The sequence below is a fragment of the Phocoena sinus genome, chromosome 4, assembly GCF_008692025.1.
Source record: "Phocoena sinus isolate mPhoSin1 chromosome 4, mPhoSin1.pri, whole genome shotgun sequence".
NCBI classification, from domain to species: Eukaryota; Metazoa; Chordata; class Mammalia; order Artiodactyla; family Phocoenidae; genus Phocoena; species Phocoena sinus.
In genome coordinates this window covers 21,463,804-21,481,064 of record NC_045766.1, presented here as the reverse complement: position 1 = coordinate 21,481,064, position 17,261 = coordinate 21,463,804, and the positions used below count along the sequence as shown (strand labels likewise).

The window sequence follows — 17,261 nt, the reverse complement described above, 5'->3', positions numbered from 1 at the left end:
GGAGTTTTGGTTCCCAGATGCCAGCAGATGGAGCCTGGACAACGCTGGCCTTACGAACGGCATTTTCCACCCGTGGTTAGAATCCCTGCGAGAGGGCAGATCACATTACTCACCACTCACCTGGATACTCCCCAAAGCTTCTGCTACTTTTATATAGTCTCCCCTTCTTATTCTCACCCATGGCGCTGAGCAGGGTGCTGGGAACACGATAAATGCCCACTGACCCAGCAGCATCACTTCGAGTGCCTTGTCCTTGGGGCTGGCGTGCAGGGTGACCTTCCATGGCAGGAGTTGATGGAAAGGGCTCAGTGGGAAACAAGGGGACTTGACCCCATTGTTTCTCTACATATGACAAGCTCCACTTTCACCTGTTCCCTCCCCCCGCCCCCCCCCCAGCCCTGAAAAACCCACAAAATGGTTTCACATGCCCCAAGCAGCTCACCGAGCCGTGAATAAGTGATGTAGCCATAGAAGGCAGTTGGAGGGCACCAGACCACCTTCCCCACCACAGCCAAAACAAAAGCCCTAGCAGAAGAAAGCACTCTCATGAACATCGGACTTAAATGTTTTAAATCAAAATCCAATTCGAAAAGAATTGGCTTTAAACCTATAAATACAGTACTCATTTTACTGCCTTAAGAATTTTGGAAGAATTCTGTTAGCTCCTAAGTGCCTGGCTAAAAAGTCTGTTTTTATTTAACTAAGGGGTCTGTGAGGACTAAAAATCCAAGATTTTCTCCTTCTAGATGTGCAGACCCTGCCCGATAGAAAAGGGCTATTTGACTGGGAAAATTCACAGAGGTGTCTATTTCCATTCAATGAATATAAAACCCCACACTTCTGCCAGCGTCTTTTCTAAGGAGGGGAAAATCAGAGCCTGTGACTTCTCCTCTCCCTCCCTCTGCATTTGTCTCTTGTATGGTTTCTATGCCTGCCTGTTTCTCCTCTGCAACTATCAAGTCCTCTGAGGAAGGAGCTTCTTCCGTTTCTCCCTTTCCCACAGCTGCTGGTAGAGCGCTTGGCACGTAGTAGGTCCTCAGCAATGCCTGTTAGCTGCATGAATACGCATAGGTAGAATCAGGGTGGTAGGCACTGGGCCAAGAGTGGGGAGTCCCATCGTGTCTCTGCCTCAGAATGACTCTGAGCAAGATGCTGAATCTCTGAACCTCAGTTTACTCATCATGAAAATGGGTCTAACAACAGGCGTTCCCCACTCCCTCATGGGATTATTGTGAGGCTCAAAGGAGGAAACAGATGCAAAAAACACGTTAGGAGAAGGAAAAGGCTGCCTAAGGTGGTTTCCTCAAATCAGAAGGTTGCAAAGACCTGTCACAGATCCTCACTGGGTGGAGGTCAGACTAAAAGACATTGATGGTGGTCCCCCTTCATAAGCTCTCTCTGAGTAGGAGAGTAGCTGTGTCTCTCTGACACAGGGAGTAGGATGAACAGATTCCGACCTTTCTTTTGAACCTGAATACCCTGTGCCTAGGGGCCAGCTCTGTGCCCGTGCCAGTACGGGATGGGCTGGGAATTGGGGTGGGGGAGAGAGGGGACAGATCATACATACTGAGGACAAAAAAAGCCCAAGACATTTGAAACAAAGACGTTCTTAGAGCCTCATGGAAGTCCTCTAACAGCCCTAGCTCTTGCCTGCTATACTCTCCGCCAGAAAAGATCACAGACCAGTTACTATAGCAACAGTTCTCCTCCAAAAGTGTCCATGTTAAGATGGAGATGGAAAAGGTTTCCTTATTAAAACAAAGAAGAAGGAAAGAAGGAAATGGTTTTTGGATGTATTTGCCCTCCACCCAAAGCATTGCTCCTTTTCTGAGAAGAAAGAAGCTGTTATTATGGCAAAGATGCTTCTAATTTCGAGCAGTTAAATCTCCAAACTCTTATTTTAGACTCGGTGCAGTTCATGCTTGTTCCAAAACATCCAAGAGGAGTGTTTCTTCTCAAGAGGCAAAACTGTGAACTAGGGGATGAGGGACCCTAAGACTAGACAGTGAGAACCTTGTCAACCTTGGGGTCGCCCTCTGGCCCAGGAGAGCCCAGCCACCCCTGTCACCCAGCTCTGCGTCCACCATGAAGCCCTTCCTTCTGATCCCTGGCTGTAGGCTTGTCACAGCTGTCACCCAGGGCAGTGGCTACGTGTAATGCTTCCTGGCCCTCATGGTGTCGTGTGGTGGGAGCCCCCAGCAGGGCAGCACCGCGGGTCTCAGCAGCTGCCAGGAAGGCAGGTTCTCAGAGAACTTTGGCTGGAACCAGGCCCTGCTGTGGCCAAGGGCCTGCTCTTGGCTTCGGACTTTTCATATGAGCTTCTGTGGCCTCAAAAAGGACAAAGGGAAAGGCTCTCCAAAATGGAAGAGCGCGTGTGTGTGGCGGGGGGAGGGGACCAGTGGGGACAGCCTAGGCAAACCCTTCCCTGCAAACTTAATTCGGTACGGACGTTCCTTTGAAGTGTTGAGGACTTAGACCTCGGGTGTGTGGAGTCTGACCATCCTGCTTGTAGGAAGCAGCCTGGAGAGTCAGGTGCGAAGAACCTGATGGTCGGTGTGGAGACACCACGGAGTCAGTGCCCGCACAGGGGGTTGGAACCTCAGGGCCCTGAGAACGTGGAGCCCAGGTAGGGGAGCGACATGAAGGCTGACCTTCTCCGCTGCAGGGAAGAGCAAACACGGTACCCACGGATCCAGGCTGCTGGGTGAGCCCAGTGCAAGAGAAGTGGGGGCCACAGGACAAAGTCCCCCCTGAAGTCCCCAGTGAGGATGACGCTGGGCTTCTGGGAACCACCCCAGGGCTGGGACGCGGGGAGTACCCAAGGCATAAAGGGTGGGCTCCAGGATGCTGGGGAAGGCCTGCTGAGACCTGTCATAGAAGTCAGAGGCGACGTGATAGGCTGGGGCGTACATCGGGGTGGGGCTTCCAAAAGGGACATGTGGGCGGGCGCAGAAGGCGGGCACTAGTAGGGGAGGGTGGAGTCATCCCACTCCAGCTGCGCTTGCGCGACTCCGCCCTGCCCGTGTACGCCCCTGCCCACCCCGTACTCCTCGTCACTGCCCTCGGAGTCACTGCTGCTCGAGCTTAGGTCTTCCTCTTCCTCTTCCTCGGTCTCATCTTCCCCACGCCCCGGGGCTCCGTGTTTCTGGATGGCAGGGAGAGAAGGGAAACGCTCATCAGGGATCAAACAGGAGCCACGCTGGAGTTTTAAGTTTCTCCCTCCATTAAGGAGACGTTTAGGGCCCCTTGCAACTCCTTCCCTTGATGCTAAACCCTTGGGCCGGGAGATAGGCTTCCTGGAAGGGAAGTCCTTTGGTGAAAGACCAATCGGAGGGCTAAGGACAAGGACAAGAGATGGCAAATTCCAGGACCCAAACTCAAGGTAAATCGTTGCGTTTTAAACATTGGACATTGAGGCCGATCCCATCCATCATTCAGGGAGGCTTTCGGGCCAAAGTTTCTTTTCTGGCATTTCTGAAACCCATCTACATAGGTGTCCAAGTCTTTAATGACTTGCTTCTCAATGCGAGGATAGCATTTAAGCTTGTAACCCTCTTCCAGGTGCGAAAATAATGTCTCTGGGAGCAGAAGGTCTTCTAAGCCGAGACTCAAAAATACTCCTTTCAGAAGGACAAAGTTAACGGTCCTCATTTTCCACGCCTGCCCCTCACCCCTGGGGGTTTGTGTCCTCAAACTCTACCCCACGCTTTTCCAGTGCCCTCCCCCTCCCCCCAGCTTTTTGGCAATTCCAGTCACATCTTATTTCTGGATTTATGTTTTGAGTTCATAAACCAGCCATAAGAGATGTGAGCCCATGTTTGGCAACATCCCGTCTCTGGAGTGTTTTCTCTTGTACCTTTGTCTCCTCCAGATCCTACTGATTCTTCAAGGCCTCGCTGAGGCTCCAGGAAATCTTCCCTGGACGGCCCCAAAGGCTCTCCCTGCTTATGCTTCACTGATTGCAGGCATCACCAGGTTAGCCCTTGGTGAGCACACTCTGGCCGGGTACTCAGAGCGCTCCGGGCATAACGATCTTGCCTCCTAGGCCCAAGGCCCAGCTCTCTGAAGGTGGAAATGCTGGGGTCCCCAGAGTGCTGCGCTCAGCCCTATACCTACAGCACACGCTGGGACGAGCTGACCGGCATTGGCACGCTGGCTCTGAAGTTGGAGCAGGAGGCCAGGTGAGGCGGGGAAACTGGGGACCGGCTGGGATACTTTTCATTCCTCAGTGGCTCCTCTTCATGGCCACTGACTCCCTCGCTTTCTTACTCCTGCCTTTCCCCCCACCCAGCAGCCATGGGCAGAACAAAGGGCCCGACGGAAGCGGCTTTTCTTGAGTGTCCTATGTCCAGATCAGGGACATTTGGACACTCATGGGTGGATTCTGGGGGCTGATGGCCAACTGGAAAGATAACTTTAGAATCAGACAGACGTGGCTTTGAATACTGGTGGTGCCATTAACAGCTCTGGGAGTTTGAGTACTTTACTTTCCGTCTCTGAGTTGGTCCTACCTTGGTAAATGAGGAGGGTGACTCCCACTTCACAGGTTGCTGGGGAGATTAAATGAGGTGGTGCATGTTGAGGACCCCGTGCAGTGCTGGCATGATGGGGGCTCAATAAATGGCAGGTATTACCATTGGGGTTTTGTATTAACATATTCTGAGTCTTTAAGTGAGCTCTGCAGGCAGATGGAGCAAAGCCATCTAATTTATACTCGTAGCTAATCAAAAATTCAATACCGAGTCCCTGAGAGTGCGTCAGCTCTGAGCTAAATACTACAGGGGAGGCCAGGGACAGACACTACGTGGCTGCTTGCCTTAAGAAATGTCTGCTTTTGTTTGTTGGGTGAGAGCAATTCATACGTTTTTAAGCAGTGAATGCATTTGGTGGGTAAGTGTGGCTCATGCAGGTTGAGAGGCTGGAGGAGCCCAGAGAAGGGAAGGACCAGTGGGGCTGGGCTAGCTGGGCAGGGCTTCTGGCACAGGAAGGATGGAGCTGGGTGGAGGAGAGGCATCCCGCTCTGAGCTCCCAGCCCCCGCGTGACGATTGTTACCTCCATGGGGTTGACCGTGATAGTAAGTGCCGAGTCGTCCCAATCCATCTCGGCTTCCTTGGCAGCCTCAGACTCCTGGGTGAAGTGCTGGTGGGTGATCCGGACCCGGTACATGCCCATGGCCACGACAAACACTAGCATGCACACGGAGATGATGATGACCACTGTGGCAATGCTCGGGACCACTGGAATGAGGAAGGAATTCGCAGGACGAGGTGAGCGAGGGACTAGCTCACCCTTGGGATGGAACACGATTGAAACATCCACGTGTAGGTTAAAATCTGCCCTACGCTGCCCAGTTGGAGAGCTCTGGGTCAGAACCTTACTCTGTCTGGGCTTCACTTTTTTCATCTATATAGTAGACTGCATCATTCCTATCCCATGGGTAGTTGTGAGGAGCAAATGAAATCATCTATGTGAATTTCCACAGAGGCACATAGTAGGTGCTCAATAAGTGCACATTCTCTTTGATCTCTTGCTTTTTCCATCAAAGCATAGGGCAGCCTCCTTCCCCTCCCCCTGAGAGCTAGAAACTGTGGAGTTCAGTCGGGACAGACAGAAGTGCCCACCAGATAGGAAGACAATATGGAAGGTACTGGAACAGAAGTAAGGGTGGGAGACTTTGCAATATGGTGCATACGTGTGTGTGAGCATGTGTGACGGGCTCAGGGAAGGCTACATACAGCATGTAGCTTTGAGTTGGGTCTAAAAGGACTTGCAAAATTTTACCCCAGCCCTTTGTAACGTCTGCTATTACACATTTCTTATAACTTCTTGTGTACTTGACCTGTGCCCTCCTGAGGCCGTGAGTGCCTCAGAGCCAGGCCCATAGCTTCTCCACAGCCGAGCACCTCCTTCAGTTCTGGGCGCCTCTGGCGCTGCTGCACCCTAACTGTCTGTTGCGTGGACGGTCTTGAGTCACCATCAGCACCTGGTGTCCTGAGGTCCCTCCTCCCATGTGACCTACCTGAACTGCGCTGGATGCTAGTCTGGGATTCCGGATGGTGGACAGACTGGAGGAAGGGCGGCTGCACGATGAGGTGGTTGACGTGCTCCTTGTCTGAGACCCTGACCTCATGGAGGACGCTGACCTGAGAAGAGCAGGGAGGGGTGCAGTGGGCCGGGAGTGGCAGGTGGACCAGTGGCCGCAGTTCTCCCGAATAAGCGAAGTGAATGAATGGGCGGGCCGGGGCTTCCCTCACAACTGCGGGGCTCACTCACCTCCAAGTTGAACTCATTGCTGGTGTAGCGCCCATTGAGTTCCGAGCACTTGAGCCTGAACCGCCGGGCCTCCAGGGCAGCTGGACGCCAGTTGCGGTAGCGGATGTGACGTAGCACCTGCTCATAGCGGCTCATGGAGCCCACACCTGTGTCAAGAGACCACACCTGTCATAAGAAGGCAGAAGAGGGGCTGGGGAGACAGGCTGCAGCTGCTGGCGGTGTGGGTCTCCTGAAGTCGGTGAGGGTAAGAGCTCAGGGTGTTTAGGGGCAGACACTGTGTCAGTGCAGACATTCTAAGGAGCCAATTAAACTGAAGCACAGAATTTCCACATAGATTGGGCTCTGACCAGAACGTTTGGCCTCAATCTGCCAAATGTTGCTGTAATACTTGCTGAGATCAAACATGATAAGAGCAGGCACCTGCCTAGTTTCTACAGATTTCCCAGGAGTGGAATGGGAGCCAATTCCCCCGGATACTGGAATAGCTCGTCAAAGGAGGGGCTAGACGTCCATGCTCTGAGGTCAAGGGTTCCCTCCTGACCCACCTCCACAGGAGATGGAGCTGCCATCCCACTCATGACTCCCTGGACAGGGCCACTGAGAAGGGACCACCAGGTGCAGGACTGAGCACGGCCTTACCGTAGATGGAGTAGCCGGCCGTGGAGTTGGTGGCGTCCAGGTGTCGCTGGTGGAGCTCACTGTGGTTGAGCTCCAAGCACTCCTGTTTGGGGTCCAAGTCCCCTCCCAGCACTAAAATGTCACAGAAATCTAAGTTGTGAAGCATTTCTTCAAAAACTGCTGATTTGGGGGCTGTGGGAGGACAGACACATGGAAAACACAGGAGTGAGGACATCTCAGGTCATGGCCCTGACACACCGTCCTCCTCCTCCGTCACTGAACCCCAGGCTCAGGCTGGGTCAGGAGGAGAGGCTGGGCGATCCCAAATATCACCTCCACTTCTCAGATGGATGTCCAGGCAGCCCCTGAGGCTGGGCGGCACAAATTTATGTGAAGAGCATGAACACAGCAGTCAAAAGATGTGAATTTAGGGCCTCCCTGGTGGCGCAGTGGCTGGGAGTCCGCCTGCTGATGCAGGGGACACGGGCTTGTGCCCCGGTCCAGGAGGATCCCACGTGCCGCGGAGCGGCTGGGCCCGTGAGCCATGGCCGCTGAGCCTGCGCGTCCGGAGCCTGTGCTCCGCAACGGGAGAGGCCACAGCAGTGAGAGGCCCGCGTACCGCAAAAAAAAAAAAACCAAAAAACCCAAAAAAAGATGTGAATTTGAATACCAGCGCTGCTTCTGAGAAGCCGTATAGTATTAGAGAAGCCACCTACCGCTCAATTTCCTTATCTGTAAAGAGGGTTAGGGCATTGAGAGGATTGAAAACAATGTGTGGCACAGAATAAATGCTCAAGAAAGATTGGTCTCCTTTGGGACCAGAGATGAGTGCCCCTTCACCAGGCTCTCGTAGCTTTCCCCCGTGGTCATGGTGTGTGTCTGTCTCTCCCAGCAGACTCTGAGATTCTCAAGGGCAGAAGCACTTTGCGTGACTAACTCTTCAGTATCTGAGGGGCTGGCCTGGAGCAGTATAACGAGGCATTGCTGAAGTGGAGCGGCACTGGTGATATAATTAAATAAGTAAATTGGTAAGTCTAGTTGACAAGCTGTTGCATCCCTTGGCAAAGTTCGTGGGGGAAGGGTAGGCTGAGACACTCCATCTTCTTCTCCAGGGTGGGCAAGGTGTGGAAGTGAGTGGTGGGCTTGGGCTCCCAGACTTTTTGCCTTTGTGGCACCAACCCTACCATTTGCAGAGGACACCCCTCCCCTTGCCAGTTTATGGAAGGCTGGTCCTAGGGCTGGAGACTAGCCAGTCTGGTCTCTCTTCTTCACTGCAGTGTGGCGCTGACCTGGAGGTGCCGGCTCTCTACCCCCAGCCTCCAGGGGTGGCCTTTAGTGTGGAGGTGGGAGCACTTTCTCCATCACTAGAACTGTTGAATGCAATTGCCGTCTGTGGACTTAATCCTGGCATCTGTCCCAGGCCCTGGCAACATGGCAGTCAGCAGACCCATCTTTCCAACCCTTGTTCCTGTGTTTCTAGTTCTTGGACAGCCTATAGCTGTCCTTGCCTGATACTATGACCCCAAGTTTCCCAGGGGAGTGTCTGAGTATTTGAATGCTGGACAGGTTGGCAGTCCTAAATGAAAATCCTACTTTAAAATAAAAAGTGATTAGTAGTTATGGAGTCCTTGCTATACGCTAGGCACAGTGCAAAGGAAATCCTAACAGACAGACACTAGAGGGGGTACTGTTACTATTCCCATTTCACTGATGGGGGAGTGGACAGTCCATGGGGTAGAGTGCGACGGATTGCCTGGGGTCACACAGACAACAGGGGAGGAGCTGGACGGCAACCATGACCTTCTGATCCCGCACTTTGTGAAAGTTTCAACCTCTGGGCCGGTGGTCTTCGAATATTTTTGATCTTGTGGGCTTTTATTGAAAAATTTGTGAACTAGAGATCATTTAAATAAGTATATTTACTCATTAAGCAGACTGGTGTATTTTGTGCATGATAAAACATTTATGAAAACAAATTTTGAAAGGATTCACAAAAGATGAGAGAGCTATTTTAAATAATTATTTTATTTTGTTTAGTTTTTAAGGGATACCAGAAACATTTTTTGCTCTCAACAGGTATATGTTGTTATAAATAATTTTGTACACTTACTTTTTAAATGCTTGCCAATCTCAATGGCTTCGTGTAGCGTTGGCAAAATCTAAAAGCACGTTAATATACACTTAACGAAGTCTGTCATTAATAATGGTACACGTATATCTCTCTTTCAAATGGCCTGTGGTTTCTGGGTTTTCTTGGGAGCCGTCCTCTTGTCAGGTCAGGTTGGGTCATCCTGGCTCCTGTGACCCAACTGCTGACTGATTGCTCACCCCCTAGGTAGGGGGCGTGTTCACCACACCATTTTCTCTCGTTCTCTTGCGCTTGCATATGGACAACATCTTCCATCAGTTTCCCTGATTCCCACTGTGCTGAAGGGACTGTACTGGGTTCAGGGACTTACTGGCAAATCAATAAGTTGGGCTCTGGAGGAGATCCTTGTCTGGTTTAATAAACAGATAATCACCACCGAGGGCTTGCCAGTGTGTGTGAGAGAGAGCGCTAGTGGCTGGAAGCGTACAGAGTGGTTGGGCGTGTGCAGTACCAGCCAGGGGTCAGGGTGGTGGGGTCTTCTGGAAGAGGGGTTGAAGGTAGAGATTTTTGTCAGCAATAATGGGGAACGAGACAGAGAGGGACCTTCCAGGACTAGGGTAGAGAGTGAGTAGACATGTAAGCTAACACAGAGAGAGAGAGGGGTGTGATGTCATTGGTACTGAAACAGCACAAAGAGTGAGTCGATGAGGGCAGAAGATGGCGGTGGAGAGGGTCACGGGTGGCAGATGCCATTAGCCTGCTTGTTTACGGCACCCATAATAATGATTATTCTTACAACGATAAAAGTGAAATTTTAAAAGTACTAACAATAGCTCTCGGGCACTTGGCTACCAGTCTGCATGCACCTCTCATAAACAGAAGGTGAGATGTGGACCCAGATAATTGCTTGTCCCTGCGTTGCCTATAGGCTGATGTCAGGCCTCGGGAATCCAGATACTGTCAGCTACGGCCTGCAGCCACCGCAGTCTGAGGCCCTTCCTTTTCCTGTCTGATATTAGCCACAGATGAGGGCAAGAGGGAAGATCACACGACCTAATGCACCTTGGAGAGTAACTGGGAAACGGTCCTGCCCAGACAGGTGGTATAACACCATCTATTTTTGTGAGCTAAGAAGGGCTGTCTTGCCAGGCATCCCATTTGCTGGGGACCAGCATGCTTTAAGGCAGTGGGTAGTTAGGATTATTATAGAAGCAGCCCTTCGGGAACTCAGGCCCACTGGCACTAGCACATCGTTAGCAGCTGCTCTGGGAGGGGGAGAGGGAGAGTTGAAAACATTCTTTTGGAGGAGGCAGCAAAGGACGGTTCTCAAACTCGTATTCCCCCCGAAGATCTGGGCCCCAGGTTTTCCTGCCTTCCTTCCACATCCTTCCATCCTTCTCCCCCCACCAGCCGAATATACTGTAGCTTTCAGGGCAACTCAGTGTTTCTTCCTGGCAGACAATTCAAATTACTTTTACTGAACAGCCCTCCCGACGACGAAACCGTTGGAAAGAACAACTGGAAAGTCCCCTGAGAGTTGAGAGCGATATTGCCGAAGGAGACTTTTGCGGTGTATATATTAAGATGCAGCTCTATTTTTTTCTTCATGCTTCTTTAACTTTTCTTCTCATTACCAAAATAATACACGTGTACTACAGAACATTTTGCAGTTGTAGAGAAGTGAAGGGGAGCAGAAACAAGTTGGCTGTTTTCCTGCTTCTCAGAGAATATCACTGTTAGCATTAGGTGTGTTTCTTTCTGAGCATTTTTCTACATATTTTTTTTCTTGACAGACTTGCGATCACTCTCCACGTAGCTACTCTGTAATTTGCATCTTGCTTTTTTTTTTTTAACTTGCTGTTTGGCATAAGTGCCTTCCCTCCAACATCATACCTCTTCTATGGGGGTACCACAATTTGCTAAGCCATTCATTCCTCTCTGTTATTTATCTGCATTGTTTCCAGGCTTTTTTGTTCTGTTATCATAAATTACCCCGCTATAGTGAACAATACCTCAGTTGTCCTGAAGTGTGATTGACGAGAATCATACTTTACGTGAGAATTTAAGGTCCCACGCCCCCCCCCCAACCCAGTGTGTGCCTGTACCTGTGGTCTTCAAGGCACCGGGGGCCTCGGTTTTGGTGAAGGTGCTCACAATCTTGATGTCGGGGAAGAGGGTAACCCCTTTGGTGCTTTCAAACTGGGCAGTGGGTCTCCAGAAGCGGTCTGTGCCATGGAGGGTGATCTGGGGCTCGACGGCCTGCAGCACCATCACGTAGGCGTCCACGTCGGGGAGGCTGATACACACATCTTCTCCAAAGCACCTGGGAAAACAGCGGTCACGGCAACTGAAGAGCAAACCCTGGAATCATCCGGCCATGGACAAAGATACATACAGCCACCTCTAGTCCTCCACGAGACATCCTGACTGCCTGAGAGCCTCTGAGGATGTCAACAGACATTCAGATTCAAAGCCGCATTTTAGTTAAAACTACTAGCAATCTAGGGACTTGAAAAGATTAGCTCCTGGGTGAAATAGGAATTTTCTATACCAGCAACAAGTAACCATTAGACCTTTAATCATCCTTTAACAAAGTAATCAATGGCAACATTAATTAGACAGCAACTGCTTGTTATGTGCATAAGGATTTGGTAAATAAATTGTTGTCTCGCTGGTTAGTTACAGCCATCTTACTGAGTGAGACCCCAGGGCTAAACTCTCCTGCCTGCCGGAACAGCGTATATGTTCTCTCTCTACAAGGATATCACACAAGTGCGGTGCCTCTTCCAGATGTGCCAGCAGACTGCCATTATTATCATACTCCTTTTTCCTGATACACTGCCACAAAAATATCTGAGAGCCAGAGTGGTGTGACAACAAGAGCAAAGCCTCGGAAGTGAGACAGACAAGGGTCCATGCCTGGCTCTGCCACTCCTGGACTGGGAGGCTCTGGGCAAGGGGCACGACTCCTGTGAACCTCAGTCTCTTCATCTATACAGTGGGGATGAATAATTAATTACCTTATAGTAGTAAGGCTTAAATGCAGATGACATGTAGATAGGAAGCTGCCCAGGAGCCTGCATCATGGTTGCCGCTCAGTAAATGTTGACAGAGCTGACAGTGTCATCAGACCTCATCAGGCATGTGTGTCACTGGCACTCTTGGCTGATCACCTAGACCAAAGACCTAAGCTAAAAGGGAGAACCCCAGGGTCTCGAGAGAGACTCTGGGAATGATGGGTGGACTCCAACTGGTGGCAGCCATTAACTTGCATCCCTTGGCAAAGTTCCTGGGGGAAGGATAGGCTGAGACACTCCATCTTCTTCTCCAGGGTGGGCAAGGTGTGGAAGTGAGTGGTGGGCTCGGGCTCCCAGATTTTTTGCCTTTGTGGCACCAACCCTACCATTTACAGAGGACACCCCTCCCCTTGCCAGTTTATGGAAGGCTGGTCCTAGGGCTGGAGACTAGCCAGTCTGGTCTCTCTTCTTCACTGCAGTGTGGCGCTGACCTGGAGGTGCCGGCTTCCTATCCCCAGCCTCCAGGGGTGGCCTTTAGTGTGGAGGTGGGAGCACTTTCTCCATCACTAGAACTGTTGAATGCAATTGCCGTCTGTGGACTTTATCCTGGCATCTGTCCCAGGCCCTGGCAACATGGCAGTCAGCAGACCCATCTTTCCAGCTCTTGTTCCTGTCTTTCTGGTTCCTTTTTCTGGCTCCAGGTGCCAGGTGACTCCCTTTCTGCTTCTCAGGAGTTTTTCTGGGGTCCCCTTCCTAGCTGCCCTCCCAAGCAGCCGTTTGGCTGAGAAATGATTTGATAGGCCAGTAAGGGTGTTATTTAAAGGTCACAGTGATGGTCTCATCTCCTTAATTTAACTCTGATCCCTGGGGACAAGAACCATGCCTTTTCTTTCTCTTGCATACTCATGGTATTTAGGAGCTCTATCAAGGCTAGGTTGTTTAATTTAATTGAATTAATAAACATTTGTTGAGCATGATACTATACACAGAAAAACCCTAAAGATGCTACCCAAATCTATTAGAACTAATAAATGAATTCAGTAAGTTGCAGGATACAAAATTAATATACAGAAATCTGTTGTGTTTCTGTACACTGACAGCAACCTATCAGAGAAAGAAATTAAAAAACAATCCCATTTACAATTGCATCAAAAAGAATAAAATACCTAGGGATAAATCGAGCCAAGGAGGTAGAAGACCTCTACTCAGAAAACTACAAGACATTGATGAAAGAAATTAAAGACATTACAAACAAATGGAAAGATATACCATGCTCATGGATTGGAAGAAATAATATTATTAATATGACCATACGACCCAAGGCAATCTACAGATTCAATTCAATCTCTATCAAAATGCCAATGGCAGTTTTCACCAAACTAGAACAAATAATTCTAAAATTTGTTTAAATCCATAAAAGATCTCAAATAGCCAAAACAATCTTGAGAAAGAAGAACAAAGCTGAAGGTATCACACTCCTGACTTCAGACTATGCTACGAACCTAGAGTAATCCAAACAGTATGGTATTGGCACAAAAACAGACACATAAATCAATGGAACAGAATAGAGAGCTCAGAACTGAACCCATGCATATATGGTCAATTAATCATGATAAAGGAGGCAAGAATATAAAATGAAGAAAAGACAGCTTCTTCAATAACTGGTGTTGGGAAAACTGGACATCTATGTGCAAAAGAATAAAACTGGACTACTTTCTCACACCATACACAAAAGTAAACTCAAAATGAGTAAGGCCTGAAACCATAAAACTCCTAGAAGAAAGCATAGGCAGTATGCTCTTTGACATTGGTCTTAGCAATATTTTTTTGGATGTGTCTGCTCAGGCAACAGAGACAAAAGCAAAAATAAACCCATGGGACTACATCCAACTAAAAAGCTTTTGCACGGTGAAGGAAACTATCAACAATATAAAAATCCAGCCTGATGAATAGGAGAAGATATTTGCAAATAATCTTATATAGTAAGGGGTTAATATCCAAAATATACAAAGAATTTATACAACTCAACAGCAAAAAACAGGTAACCCAATTAAAAGATGGGCAGAGGACCCGAATAGACATTTTTGCAAAGAAGACATACTGATGGCCAACAGACACATGAAAAGATGTTCAACATCACTAATCATCAGGGAAATGTGAATCAAAACCACAATGAGGTACCACCTCACCCCTGTCAGAATGGCTAATATCAAAAATAAATAAAAAGTGTTGGCGAGCATGTAGAGAAAAGGAAACCTCTAAACACTATTGGTGGGAATGTAAATTCATGCTGCCACTATGGAAAACAGTATGGAGGTTCCCCTCAAAAACTAAAAATAGAGCTGCCATATAATCCAGCAATTTCACTTCTGGGTATTTACCTGAAGAAAATAAAAATGGTAATTCGATAAGATATATGCACACTAACGTTCATTGCAGCATTATTTACATTAACCAAGATATGGAAGCAACCTAACTGTCCAAGGATAGATGGATGGATAAAGAAGATGTGGTTTTATATATTTATGCTGTGTGTGTATATATATATATTTGTATATATATATAGTATATATATATTTATGATATATATTTGTAATATAGTATATATTTAACACATATTAATACTATAATAATAATAAATGATGTGTGTGTATATATATATATATAGATATATATACACACACACACATGGAATATTACTAAGTCACGAGAAAAAAAAATCTTGCAATTGGCAACAACACGAATAGATCTAGAGGGTGTTACGCTAAGTGAAATAAGTCAGACAGAGAAAGACCGTATGGTTTCACTTACATGTGGAATCTAAAAAACAAAACAAAAACAAACTCATAGATTCAGAGAACAGGTGGTTGCCAGAAGGGAGGGGGTTGGGGGTGGGGTGAAATAGGTGAAGGAGATTAAGAGGTACGCACCTCCAGTTATAAAATAAAAAATCCACAGGGATGTAACATACAGCATGAGGAATACGGTCAATAACATTGTAATAACTCTGTATAGGGACCTATGGTTACCAGACTTACCATAGTGATCATTTCATAGTATATGTACATATCAGATCACTAAGCAGTACACCTGAAACTAACAAAACATTGTGTGTCAACTATATTTCACTTAAAAATAAAACAACAAAAAGAGAACACAGATCCATTGGGGTGTCCTCATAGGGAGAGCAGAGAAGCTGCCAATAGTTGAAGAGAGGTGAATCCTGTTTTATGAGAGAACATTCCCAGGGACCATCCCCGATGCCTTGGCTGAGCCCCAGGCTGCCCAGCGTCCACTCACTGGACCTTGGAAGAGACTTTCAGGCGCCGCACACCCACGGTTGGGAACTGCCTGGAGTTGATGTAGGAGACCTTCTGGAGGGCACGGTTGATGTTCCCAATGTCGTCACCTTCCATCACCAGGACAGACTGCGAGGGGTTGAAATGATACTGGAAGACAGAAAGCAGTATCACAGGTGAGAATGATCAACCATGTACCCAGTCTCACGGAGACCCTCCATCTCCATGCAAAGGCCACTAAGGCCCGCGCAGGTGTCTCCAGAGCATGTGCAAGTGCAGGAGCTGTGTGCACAGGTAACTGTTTTAACCCCTCAGGCAATCCCTGGTGCCCTCTGGTGGGCTTCGGGACCCTCCTCTGTAAGATTCCCCGTGGACTGTAAACTCCTGGTAATACCACCGGGAGCCACAGGATGGATTCTGAAATCCCAGACACAGTGCTCTTGGGGCCCAGCCTTTGGTGGGCTCATGCTCTGGGCTACTATGGGGTCCCTCCCAGAAACTTTCAGCTCTTGGACTGCCACCCCCTCAGCTCATAGCCCGGAAACCTGGGGCTTTTGTTCCTTTTGCCGTCTTCACTTTGGCCTTGAAATGCTCCCCCATTCACCCTGCACTCCACCTCCTGACCCATGTCTCATCTTTTTAGTTTCCAACCTTAAGGTTCATTTTTAAGTTAATGGCCTTCCTTCTCTCTTAGATCCGATTCTTGGTCTTGCCTTCTAGGTGCTAAACTCTGGTTTCCGATGAGTTTTAATCACTTGCTGTTTACACGCCTGCCAGCTGCCCTAGGTTTGTTATCTGTCTTTCTATTCTATCCTGGGTCCCTGGTATCCCACGCTGGGTGAAGGCCCAGGGACTACGATGCTCCCCACTGAGTCACTTGGGTCCTCAAACCAGATAAAGTAGATCCAGACTTGTCTCTTCCGTGGTGCTCCCAGCAGTTACTCTTCTTTTAATGGAGCATGGAGCATGTATATTCAAATACATATATGTGCTAAGTGAAAGTGTCCATCTTATTCCTATCTCCTATCCAACCAATTTCCTCAACCTTATCCCACAGGTGATCACTGTTCCATTAATTTCTTAGTGACAAATTGCATTATTGTTCAAAATTAGTTGTTTCCTCTCCCAGTGAGATGCTTATACAAGCCTGTCAACAGGCTTGATCATGTGATTTATGGTACTCTTCCATACAGGATATACATTTTTGTCCTGTTGCACTCAATAGTGGTCATGTGACTTGCTTTGGCCAACAAAAAGTGGGCAGAAGTATTGTTTGGTTCACACCCAGATGGTAGATTTCACAGCCAGTTAATTCGTGGTGCCATGTCCCTCTCCCTCTGCCATGAAATCTGCAAAGTTCCCTAATGGTCTATCAGCCTGGGTCTCACAGTGGGGGGGGCAGAGCTGCAGCCAGTCTTTAATGGGCATGAAGTGCACACCATAAAAAAAAAATTGCTGTATAATTCACTGAAATTTTAGTCACTTGTTACTGCAACATAACCTAGCGTATCCTGACAGTTATACTTAAGCATTTTATGAATATATAATCAATGAATATAGATTCCCATTTTTCTCCTTTCTTACACCAAAGGTAGCTTGTTACATACTATACTGTACTTTGCTTTTTTCACTTAGCTTTTGTCTTGGAGATCTTTTATTTTTTTTAAAGTTGTTTAATATTATTTAATATTAAATAATTTACTTAACCAGTCTCCTAATATGAACATTGGGTTATTTCCAGTCTTATACTAATAATGGCACAATGAATAATCTTATATATATAACATTTCCTAAGTGTGTAAATATATCTGTAGTATAAATCCCTACAAGGGAAATTGCTAGGTCAAAGAGTATATACAGTTTAAATTTTGACAAATGTTGCAAATTTTCCATTGCTAGGGATTATACCAATATGCTCTCCCTCTCGTAGCATATGAGAATGTTCTTCCAAAACCTCAACAGAG

The 17,261-nt window shown here is 48.0% G+C and overlaps 1 protein-coding gene across 3 annotated transcripts in view; it reads right to left on the bottom strand.

Annotated features, from left to right (window-relative positions):
- Positions 1–414: 414 nt before the first annotated feature.
- The window catches only part of CLSTN2 (calsyntenin 2), a 645,262-nt gene continuing 628,415 nt past the window's right edge, over positions 415–17,261 (bottom strand). For all 3 annotated transcript variants that reach the window (XM_032630816.1, XM_032630818.1, XM_032630817.1), the window contains 7 exons: positions 15,299–15,447; positions 11,087–11,304; positions 6,914–7,084; positions 6,275–6,420; positions 6,021–6,144; positions 5,054–5,238; positions 415–3,145 (listed from right to left, as the gene is read on the bottom strand). In XM_032630816.1, the coding sequence (XP_032486707.1) occupies positions 2,963–3,145; positions 5,054–5,238; positions 6,021–6,144; positions 6,275–6,420; positions 6,914–7,084; positions 11,087–11,304; positions 15,299–15,447 (1,176 nt within the window). In that variant the 3' untranslated portion in view covers positions 415–2,962. The remainder of the gene's footprint in view (positions 3,146–5,053; positions 5,239–6,020; positions 6,145–6,274; positions 6,421–6,913; positions 7,085–11,086; positions 11,305–15,298; positions 15,448–17,261) is intronic.